The following is a 12072-nucleotide window of genomic DNA, read 5'->3' as shown; positions in this document are numbered from 1 at the left end:
TGATCCAACTGTAATGAAAAATTTCAGCTTCTGCTCAACAGATACTTTCTGGAATTAACAGTAAAGAGCTCCAAAGATGATATCAGCAATGAGCAGTCTTTTCTCAAGATGAGCAGGAGTTTTCCTGGATTTGCAGCTTGTGGGTCTGGTGGCCTGTATTCGTCCAGACACTGGGAGTGAGAAGAAGGAAGCAGGCTCTTCTGGGCGTTCACTGTAGACATCTAGGTAGTGTGGAGGAGAAAGCTGGTTGCATCAGTAGAGCTCTTGTCTCATTCTGACCGAAGGGGCTAGGGGTGATGATGATGATGAGTTGGGACAAGAAATTATTTTGTGGGGAGGAGAGGTAGGCTGTTGGTAGGTAGGAAATCTGGGAACTGGTTTAGTGGGGCTTTTATAGGGGGTCAGGGGATTAGGAGGCAGTGGGTGTTGGGTGGAGAGGCAGAGATTAGTTGAGGATCAGGAGGGGAGAACTGGGTATGCCGAGCAGGGTGGGTAGGAGTGGTAGGGACTGGGAATGGCTCAGCAAATGGAGTGAGATTGGGGTGAGAAGCCCAAATATTGGAATGGAGACTGGGATTAGGGTGGGAAGTGGGAACGGAGAAGGAATGGTACTGGGATACAGACGGGCTGGAAGGAGGAGGGTCAAGCTTGTGGGGAGTGGACAAAAGAGTCTGCCTTAATTAAACTATGTTGCCATCCCCTCCTGAATGGAGCCCAAGTTTCCTAACTCCTCATTCTGATACCAACATCTGTGACACTTGCTGGCAGATTATTTTATTCCCTTTTTATTTCTAGTCCATGCAGAGGCTGGTATTTTGTGCCTGTTTTTATTTAATCTGTTCAAGTGCTAAAGATCTGACTGGTGGTTCTCTAGGTCCCAACTCCTGCTGCTGACCCATGCGGATGTTGGTTTGATGCCATATGAGGCAATTTATATTTTTTATCATTTTGCTTTTTTGTCACCCCAGGCAGCGGACATGCATGCTGTGTTCAAAGGTTAAAAAGTCAAGCCCGAGAAAATTAAAATCCCAGAATTAAGGTTGCCTGCATATCAAGTACTTATTTTGTTGCCCTCTGTCTTTTTATTTTATTTTATTTTTCTAGGAGGGAAGATGGACTGTTTGTCTGTACCATGGAGAAAGGTCTATTTGTCACTCAATGAGCTTGTGAAGCGTGTAGTCCTAGATTATCTTGCCAAAGGAAAAGGCACTTATAACAGATTCATCCTTTTTCATGTTTGGATTTTGTGGGTTTTATAACCCTTGAGATCCCTCAGCAATATCTTGGAAGAAAAACAGGCATGTGAATTATTGGGTTCCTGTCCCATATGTTCTGCTGAACTTTTAATGAAGTTGCTTGTGTTTAGTGCCTAGATACTCCTTTGATTAAGGCTGTATAAATATATAAAATAATTTCATCGAGAACTTCTTATCTGCTAAGTTTCAGTGCAACCTCCCGGTTTTATCTTGTACGCATCTTTCCTAATGGAAAAAAAAGTTTAATTCATTCTCCATACTACTTTACTCCTGGGTTTCCCTGTGCTGCATTACCATATTGCCTCATTAAACATCCTTTTAAAATCTTTCCCTTCTAGCTCATGATTCACTCTGTGTGAAGTCTTCTGATGCTGTAGCACATGAAAATAACACAGAAAAATAAAACCCATTGTGCAAAGCACTCAAGGACTTCAGCTTCTCCAAAATAAAATTTTGGTTTTTTTCCTTGCATTGTAATGATTTTAATTGATACCGTTAACATTTTCTGAAATTTTGGGGTTCTACTTCTAGCTGTCAGCAAATTGTTGGTGTTGTGCTACACTCCCTCCTACCTGCAGTTATTTAAATCTCAGTTCTTGGGTTTTTTTTAATTTGTGATGCTGTATTTTTTTTCTGATGCATGTAAATTGTTTCCCTAGGTATGCCATACCCCCGGAGCATGGCAAGCGGCTGGAGCGCCTGGCAAAAGGTATGCTCACCTGCCCACTTTGCTCACGTTGCTTCTGTTCAGACAAACGTGTGGATATGTGTAACGAACACTGTAGGATCCCTGGGATGAGTCGCACCCTTGATTTTTAAATTGACTCACGTAGAGTTGCTACAGGCCTGGTTGCTATAATTTGCTCTTGCTAGAGGTACCTGATGAATCTACACTGAGTGCATTAGCCCCACAGCCAGAGACCTTGTCATCTTGTCCGCAGCGCTGTAAACAGTTGCTGCTGGTACAGGTGGCTTCTCAAAGCCTCGGTCTCCTGACACAGCAAGGCCAGGCTAAAATAGATGGAAAAACTTTCATTTTGAGATGTTAAGACCAAACCATGGAGCTGTCCTGGGAACGAATTCAATAAGAGACCCACCATGCCTCTCCGCATGCAATACATGGCTTGTTAAGGCCCGTTGCAATGAGATGAGCTCTACTGATTCCTTTGTTTGGAGGGCCAGCTCCTGGGCTGCTGTGAAGCTTTCCCTCCTCGCTCTGCTTTGTGTGCAGCCTTTGAAAGAGGGAACCCTGTAATTATTTGTGCTTCCCTCCTTATAAACCTGTTAAATACAGACAGCATTTGTATTGATTACCGCTGAACATTTTTCATTTAAAAAAAAAAAATGCTTAGAGACTCAATAATGGTGGATACAGAGATCATAATTATGGGAATTCTCTCTTTCCAGTGTATATATTGTCTTTGTAGTAGTCCTCTTATACTGGGGCTCTGTAGTCTGATTATTTCTCTTGCTTCCCCTTGCCTTACAGTTAACCATGGTTAGAAAGGAGGCATAGATCCGAGGCCAGTGGAGCAGTGGGACACTTCCTGTCCTTTAAGGATCTTTCCTATTCTAGAGTCATTTTATTCTTTTTGATGAAGCAGATGTTTCTCTTCTGAGTTTTCAGGGTGGGGGAAAGAGTCTTCTATAGCAAAGTGATTATGTAAATGTGTAGAGTCAAAACTCAGTCCTTGCATCACCAGAGCTGGCTCATCCTAACGAGGTCCTGCATCCTTTTGATTCTTAATAGGCCCTTTTCCTCTTGGAATCCTTCTGCTAAATAGCTTAGAAGAGCTTCTCTTCATGCATTGCTCTTCCCAGTACAGTTCATCCAGTTTCCTACTTTTTAGAGCCCAAGCCAGTTTGGCCACCACTTTCATCCTTACTGGATCACAAAAGCATTTTCCTTTGCTCCTGAGCTCTACTTGTTTTCAGATACAGGTACAACCCAGCTAACAATTGCCCATGCTTTTATGGTTTGCTGAAGCATCTCTGGTAGTTTTACAGGGACAGATGTTCTTATCCTGTTGATTTCTGTAATTTCTTGTAGGCTTTAGGCACGTGAGCACCATCAGCTGAGCCAGTGACATTTGGTACCAGACGCATGCACATCCAGAGGCCACCTGTAACCAGGTTCTTCATAGTCTGCTAGCCTAGCAGGGCTACAGCCCATCTTCAGCTGCCGAGACCCCCACGTGAACACGCTTGTCTGGTTCCCCTGCCCCTTCCCAACGTAATCCTAGGGGCTGCAGTATAGTGCCAGCTCTTCAGTGGCAGGGATAAAGTTTGGCACTCCATCACGGGAGGCAACATTAGGATTGTAGGATGAACTTTGGACAGTCCTATGAGGGTACTTACAAGGTGTGCTTAATAGATTGCTGTTTCTGCAGAAACATTATTGCACCGACGACTCTGCAAAGTGTGGGCAGCTGTCCCAAGTCAAATCCTTGCTTCAGAACAGTTAACTGAAAACAATGCCTCCCTTTCCAGCGAGGTAAACCTTGAGCATCACACTTATAGCAGTCATCATATAGATGATATATTCTGTGTTCAGTCAGTCGAAGATGATGGAAAACAAATATCTTGACACCTGTGACATTTGGAAAACAAGTTTCCGTTCTGTTTCTAATTGGATGCTAGCTTCCAAGCTGTACTTGCAATATTAAAATTTCTTGCTGACAGTCTAACAGTTTTATTGATCATTACATACTAAATAAAAGCCAATCCACAGGTCAAGATTAGTTTACGCTGATAGGAATGATAGTCCCAGGTTAAGGTCGCATTGGCCCTGTGATCACTAGTGACATTTACATTAATAAAAGTAGCAAATTATTGCCTTGGAGCGTAGAGTGTTTGGGCTGTTTCAGATCCACCCGATTGAGTTTAGGAGTCGAGTTTTCTAAAAACTACCATTTCAGTCATCAGAAAGGCCAGTACATCCAGATAATATCTCTACATTTTAGAGAACCTGAACTCTTTCACCAGGTTATAACATCTTAAGGGATCTTTCTGAAATTTCTTGCCATTTTGTAACGAACTCTACCTGATGTCAGTATATGGGACTTGTTAATATTGGGCAATGCAAAAACCACGCACAAATTGCCAATGAGCTGATCCGTATTTTGAGATTTGTCTTTTCCCTTGTTGCTTTGCTTTCAGCTTGATTTTGGAGGCACAGGCTAGGTCCTCTTCACACACTAAAATGGAACAGGGCCACTTTTTAAGCATTTCCCCCCCAACCCTATGCGTCAGCTAACTGTATTATATAGATGTTCAGCACAGTGAAATGAGTTTGCGATTAATGTGGAAAATGAATAGCTGAGCTATAAATGGGCTCGCTGGGAGAGTTTTGGAGCCCATGGAGAGAACGTTAATGTGTTGCCACGTTATTGGTGCTAATCACTTAAAATGTGCTCCTTTATTAGTAGCTTTAATGAGAGCCACTTAAACTGTGCATTAAAAAGAGGAACTGCAGAGAGGGACGACAAACTGGGTGGCAGGCAGTCATAATTCTAATTGAAATGCTTTTAGTACAAAAAAGTAGCCAGAATCCAGTAATTCTTTGCACTTTCTAAAGCCTCCCCCTTATATCCCATCGATTGACTTTGTTTCTAAGGCTGGGGTTATATATTTTTTTTCACAAATGCTTGCGGGATATTTTTTCTTCAACCCTCAATTTTTGGATTTTATTTAATCAGGTACCAAAAAATGGTCAGTGTTGTCTGGAACAGGACCGTTGGGTTGAAAGCCCAGGCAGGTGAAAGGTAGGAGATAAGGGAGGGTGAGAGGCTTTATGTAGGTTTAGGTTAGTGTCCCAAGACTTCCATTAGTGCTCGGGGCTCCCAGGGTTTGCACACACGTGTAGGAACGCTGTCTCTTCCTTACAGGCAGTAGTAGATGGTTTAAGATGAATGGACGATGCATATTAGGAATAGTGGCTGATCTGTAGCTAATCTGTATGCATACCTTTAGGTTTAAAAATGTGGATTTGTGGTATTCTGTTTCAGTTTTGGGAGGGGGGGGGTTGTTTTGTTGGGTTTTTTTACCCTAACCCTAGGCATCGTGAATTAATGGACTTTGTATTGCTGGTTTTGTGTCTAGTGGCACTGTTCTTTCTGATGTTGAGAGAACCTGTCCAACTCAGACCAGATAGTCCTGGACTCATGGCATGCAGCCAAGCCGTAGGGACCTTTTACCTTGGTAAACAGCAAAAGGTCCCTGTGCATTGTCCCTTGTTTTAGATGGTGGTGGGGTAAATATATTCTTTTTCCCCCTTTTGTTTTTTTCACCAACTGAAACTAAAAACAGTCGAACGCCTGCCCATACTTCGATGGTGCATTAGGCTAGCACAGGTAAGGCATGCCTGCTTTCATAGCCACTGGTGTACAAGAAATTCTGAGACAAGTGTCACATCCTACCACCTTCAGATCTCCAGGGAAAATTGCTATGTATCCATTGAGTAAATTGGCAACCGTTTTTGGTATGAGGCTGGGACTTGCATTTCTGGATCCATAGAGAGACATCTTAACCTGCCTCTTGATTTGAAAATAGTTGTATGTAATTTTTCCCCTCCTCCTCACTGTTAGACCTCACTCTGTGTACAGTGGAGGAAGGTACTGGGAGATAAGGACCAGTACAAGGCACCTTGACCGAGGCTCTGTAGACACTGTACTGCTTTATTTTGCTCAGAGTAACACAGATGCCCACCAGTGAGTGCATAGGCAGGGCAGAGCAGCGTGCAGAGTAGCCCATCTGCTGTTAAGCTTTGTAAGTCTTCTCTTGTTTCCTGGCTGCAGTGCAGAAGGGAGAAGAAAAATGTTCTAGGCTTAGAGCACTAACCCCGGGAACCTGGGAGACCTGGATGCAGTTTCCATCTTGTGCAAGCTTGAGCAAATCACTTAGCTTCTCCCTGCCTCAGTTCTCCATCCATGTCAGGTGGATAAATACATTAAAAAAATGCAGGCTACTTGGATACCCCAGTGACTACCTGTGAGTACGATAGATAAGCTTATTTGCGAGTGAGGATGAACATCTGTGCTTGGTCTTGAGGCACTGTATTATTGGGAATGGAAGTTTGGGGAAGAAGGCAGTGTTTTGTGAGAACCCCTGGGAGATTTGTAAGGCAAACCTTATTGGCAAGACTGAAGATTTGCTGCGACTGAAACATGGGCCTTGGGCAAGGAAGATGGTGGAGGCGGGCAGGAAAGATTGCTGATGGTGAAATCGTAAAGTCCCTGATTTTGCACCTGTGGGGAACACTGCAATGCCAGCAGCATTACCCGAGGCAAAGTGCCTTGTGTACCTTCTTTTTTCTAGCGCTGGGGAATGGCCAGGAGGCAGATCCATCTGTTATCAGAGACGTCTAACATGTGACCCTGTGTCAAAGACAACTGTGGATCTTTGTCATTGTCACTGTCTTGTAGGCAGCACAAGCAGGGTGATCAGCATGCCCACCCTTGCCGTTTTGTTTTCACCTTATGTAAAATATTCAGGCATGCTAACGTTCTGCTGGCTCATTTTGCTGGTAGATCTGTGTTTCCTGCTTGGTGAATCTGTGCGTGCTGACGTTCGTTTCTTCTGAATACCTCTGCAGGATTTTTCCCAGGAAGCTCTCAGGGATGCGACGCCTTTCTCCGTCACAAGATGACCCTCATTTCACCCTCCATCTTGAAGAAATATGGCATCCCGTTTGACCGGGTATGTATAGAGGACATTTCAGGGATATCTGTTAGTTGGCTGAGATTCTGTTGGAAGGAAACCATGCTGCGGAAGAGAGTGCTTCACTTTGCAATATAAAAACGCACTGTCTGGTTAAACCAGGTGATCGTTTAAAAATTAAAGATTCACCGTTTGGCTAAGGCAATCCCTATAAAGTGCTTCCAATAATGAAATTTTGCGTTTGAACTGCCTTCTGCATTCAGCTAACCTAAACCTAAGCCTTGTAAACCTGGGAATTGAGGAGTATTCTGTTTTACTGGGGGGAAAGGGGGACGACGACTCTGTGGCCTCCCCAGCGGCGGGCAGTAAATGTCAGCGGTAGTTTTGGGAATCCGGTTTCTGAATTTCCCTGCTCTAAACGGCTCTAGAGCTAGAGACAGAAATTACCTCTCACATCACCAGTCTTTTTGGTTTAAATGAAGCTGTGTCAATAAGATGGTGCGACTCCCCCCTATCTTCTGGTCTGAGCTAAGGCTGGGCAGTCATTTCAGAACACTTGCCCGTAGTCCTGTAGTTTTAGGTTTGAGATTAATTGCACCTTTTTTGCTACCACTCCACCCAAGGTGATCAGGATCTTTGTTGAATCACTTTTATCACTTCTGCCACTGGTTGTTAGTCCCGCACATAGCGCTTATCTGCGGTCAGATGGCGTTCGTACAGGGTCTGAAGCAATGGCCAACGGCGGGGTGCAGGGCTGGGGGAATAGCTGAAGGGTACAAGAGTAGGAAGAGCTAGAAATTAATAGAGGAAAAGTGACTGTCCTTTCTCATTACCTTTTACATGCCCATTTCTGATCGGTATTGCCAGTGCGTTTTCTCCGAGATACGAATGCCTATTTCCTGATCATTCTCAAAGTAGGGATTTGTTAGTTTGGGTGCCTGAGACAAGGCACAGACCAGAATCGAAGGGCTTCATCATCCTTTGAGATGGAATTGAATGCTCTTTCTTTTTTTAGAAATAAAAGATTCTGGTGCTCTGTGTCAAGACTATGAATTCATTCAATTTACTGCTCCAGAAGCTGCTTCATTTTTCCTAGTGAAGGCTGCAATGAAGGAAATGTGAAGTGCCATCATCTGACTTTTCAGATCAGCTTACTGTCAGTGCAGCGGAGACTTGAGAGAAGCTGTATGGTGCTTGTGGCTCAGTATCAGCTCCCAGGCTGGGCCCATTTTGCACATGATGGTTGATCACTGTACTATAAGGGACAGTAAGCCGAGTTGTTTTTTCTTTACATTTCCACTCATGGAGCCTAATGTTCAAATATGAACAGGCACACGTCTGCTTTACACAGTTAAGAAACTCCATTAAAGAAGTCCAAATGTGGGTTTTGTAGTCTCTTAGTATGCCCATGGTGAGAATTCACTCTCATGGAAAGGATTTCTCCATGACATTTTTTTCCACTTTACAGTGGCTCAACTTATAACTAGTGTCTCACATTACCCTGAAGACTTTGAATTTTGAAGTCCCAGGTCAAGAGGAACACGAGCTGATTCAAACCTAAAGATAGGTCACTGCTTTATCTCAGAAGGATGATGAAAATAAAAAAGCAGGAACCTCTACTATATTTTTTTACATTATTCTACTAAGAGGAATTTGTTACTTATCACTCGTTCCTCCTGCAGAGTGTGAGAAGCAGCAAATAGGGAGATAATTTCATTCAGGCAGCCTATTAAGGCATCTTTTTACCTCTCATAAAGGCCATGGTGAAGTAAATAAAAGTCTCCTATAAGACTTGAATTGGTTGCATATACCAAGCATTGCTATTTTCTTCCTTCCAAGTAGCTGTTGTAATGTTTTTGCTTTTCCTTTTGCTTGCTGGTCTGAGCAAAAGTTTACATTGACTGCTAATTGGAATAGCTTCTGATCAATAGCGTAGCAAATTTCTACTTCTTTTCTCGGAAAAGATTTGTAAAAAGGGCAGTAAAGGCAGGATTTTTCACAACTGATCCCAAAGAGGTTTTATTGAAGTGCCGGTTGGGGGGTAACTTGGAAAATACTTTACAGTAGGGCCTCTCCAATGTGCTGCTTGCTGAAGAGTCTGTTCTACCTTCCTGGATGGTTTTTTCCCCTTATGGATCTCTTCATTTGTGAAGCAAAGGAAACGTGCAAGTGTATTCAGTACGAAAGACACGCACGCGATATTATGAACACCGGTGTAACGGGGGCTGTGTTTTCTGACAATCCTCAGAGTCGGTCTTAGTTGGTCACTGCATTTATTGGAAGCCAAGAGGGACCCAAATGATCATAAAGGACAAAATCCTTTCAAGAGCGGACTCTCCCTTTTAAAGGAGAGGGGATTATTAACATTCAGGGAGGGAGTCTGTCTGGGAAGCCTGACTGCAAGAGAGAGGAAGGGATGTGTTTTTCATGAGAGCTTCCCTCTTCCTCTGTGCCTATGTGAGGTGCTCTCTTCAAAACCTTTTAATAGCGAGGCGAGGGAAAGCAGGAAGATGTCCCTAGCCTGAGCAACCCACCGCTGGAAAAATCCTAACCCGGAATAACAGCTTCTGGAGCGAGCGCATCAGTGTTCAGGGAAAGACTGATGCCCTCCTCCTTGTGGGAATTCAGGTAGGATCCCTTCATCTAAATTCCTGGCAGATTTCAAAGAAGTGAATCCACACACGTTTATAAATCTCTGTAATGGTATTTACTTCTGGAAAAAAAAAAAGCAGATCGATATCAGAGCTTTTTAATAATTAAAAATGTGTATTTCTGTAATCCCCTATTGATTTCTCCATTTATTCTTCACGAGCTTGCAGAAGTCAGTAAATTCAGGCCTTTCTCCATGAGTGGCAGTTTGTGCTGGCTTTCCCTCAATAGTTATTACTTTTCTACATGGCCTATCCATCATCCTGAGCGCTCCTTCATTTATTGTAGGGATAATGTTGACAGCAGTGACATGGAGGATGTACACTGTGGGCTGGAAATGAAGACACCAGGATGTAGATTTTCTGACAGGAACATAATCTTTCCATCTTCTTAACTTAGCGATCTGCAGCTTTGCTTTGATTTATGAAGGGGCTGGGTGGGATGGTGTTCTGTGGAGCTGAGTAAGGATCGGCCTTGAGCACCTGTACGGGTGGATCTTGAATTTTGAGCAGGGGGACTCTGATGGTATGGAGCATCATCGTGCAGAACGTGACCCTTTTCTTCAGTTAAAGAGCAACTGGAAACTTTACTAATGCTCTAGGGGCCTAGCACTATATAAGAGCAAAGCAAAAACCACTATAACTTTATTGGATTATGCACTGATTTGCTAGATAATATATTAAATTTAAAAATCACACGAAACTAGACAAAAGTGGTCAACATTGTCAAATATTGTCTCATTAGTCCTGTAAGTATTATAGTTCAATGTACAGCTCTTATTCAGAATGGTAAAACAAAATCTAGCCTTCTTGGGCATCTTGACACTGCTTTCAAAACTTCACCGTCAGTCATTTTTACACCTGAGTGGGTATTATTACACCTGAGTTAAAGTTTTAAGTTAGAGCTAAAAACGGTCTGCAGGGCTGTGAAACAGAAGAGAGATATTACCAGGAATGGCTAACAGACAGCTGACATTGCAGAAGAAAGGATAGTTTGAATAGAGGAACAGCAAGACCACTCAAAGGAGAAGGGATATGTGGAATAAAGAGACATTAGCAGAAATCAAGTATATTATAATGAGCCAGGAAGTCGATTGACTAGTAAAAGCCCTCTGTGCTGCCTAGATAGAAATGCTGCTGCCTCTCCTAGGCAGCTGGTTTTCAAGTTTGGGTAGAGCAGGAATCAAAAAGGAATGCAACTGAGTTTCTTTACCCCCCCCAATCCACCGCTGAGCACCTCTCTCCCAGAAAACCCAGAGGAGTCTTTATTAGAAGAGGTGTTTGTATGGGATTTTTTTCCTGGTAATACTTTTTTTTTCCTGGTTATGTTAACACCATTGGAAAGCCTTGGTATTGGTGTTTGGACCTCGTGCAACCTCAGCATTGCTGTGTGGCAAGAATGAGAAGTTGTTTTGAAAAGACCTTTTTGAATCTCTTGATATTTCCTTAATTTAGCTCCTGCTGATGCAGTTTATGCCATACCTTGAAGGAGGTGAAAAGGATAAAACCCGTAACAAAATACAAGGGAAGATAAATTTAACTAGCAAGCAGTACTGCACGTAGGATTTGGTCTGTGGGCCTCAGACTGACCCTGCATACTGTATCTGTTGTGTGGAGCCGGTGTGGCACACGGCTTGGACCTGGTGCTGCAGGCACTGCCCATGGCACAGAGGGTCAGTCCAGGGCGTGTGCTGTTTATGCAGCTCCTGTGCAGGGCCAGTCCAGCTGGTCACTGTGCAGTATGTGTCTTGTGCTAGCTCCCTGGTTGCAGACAGCACCTGCACTATCCGCAGTGCAAGCCCCAGAGCAGGGCTAGTGTGCCCTACCCATCGCACGGGGCTGGCACGATGTGCATACGGTGCCCCCACCCAACCTGGCTCTGTGTGCTGGCTCCTGGGTGGCCTGATCTGGCCTGCAGGCTGGCTCAGAGACCCTCATCCAGTCCCTGGGGCCAGATGAGTTTAACACCCCCGACCTAGAGAAGTCCTTCAGCGTGCAAGAGCTGTACCGAGGCAGCCTCTGTATCTCAGGACAGCTGGACCTGAAAGCAGCTGTGAGGCATGCACCCCCTAGCCAAGTACTGAGCTTGGGTGCTTGCAGACTGGAAGGGCCTGGGTGGGACTTGTCAGGGAGACCGGATAAACCTGTCCTTAAAACCAATTTCCTCCTCTCTTTTTTGGGTGTCTGCTGCATTTGTTTTATGCGTCGTGGTTTAAGCGTGGAGTTTTAACAGTCCTTGCTTTAAAAAAGAAGTTTGCCTTGTTCATAAGGCAGCCTGAAAGAGGTTTTCTTGAGCAGGACTTAACTAAACAAGACTTGAGGAAAGGGATGATGCTTTGGACCCTAGCTGACTTCCTGCCCCTGGGGCAGGGGGCTAGACTGGATGATCCATCCGCAGTCCCTTCCAGCCCTAACGTCTATGAAATCCATGATGGGAAACACGCAACAAAAAATGGACTCTTCCCTTGGCTAGCTTTCCATGCCTGGCTGAGTTTGTTGTAGAGCTTTTC

The 12072-nt window shown here is 44.0% G+C and overlaps 1 protein-coding gene across 3 annotated transcripts in view; it reads left to right on the top strand.

The window, feature by feature from the left end:
* The window catches only part of KDM4B (lysine demethylase 4B), a 147028-nt gene that overhangs the window by 57431 nt on the left and 77525 nt on the right, over positions 1 to 12072 (top strand). For all 3 annotated transcript variants that reach the window (XM_014604920.3, XM_014604922.3, XM_059719690.1), the window contains exons 7-8: positions 1916 to 1965; positions 6850 to 6953. In XM_014604920.3, the coding sequence (XP_014460406.1) occupies positions 1916 to 1965; positions 6850 to 6953 (154 nt within the window). The remainder of the gene's footprint in view (positions 1 to 1915; positions 1966 to 6849; positions 6954 to 12072) is intronic.

The sequence above is a fragment of the Alligator mississippiensis genome, chromosome 16, assembly GCF_030867095.1.
Source record: "Alligator mississippiensis isolate rAllMis1 chromosome 16, rAllMis1, whole genome shotgun sequence".
In the NCBI taxonomy this organism is placed as follows: Eukaryota; Metazoa; Chordata; order Crocodylia; family Alligatoridae; genus Alligator; species Alligator mississippiensis.
The sequence above is the reverse complement of the archived record's forward strand: the minus strand, read 5'-3'. Positions and strand labels throughout refer to the sequence as shown.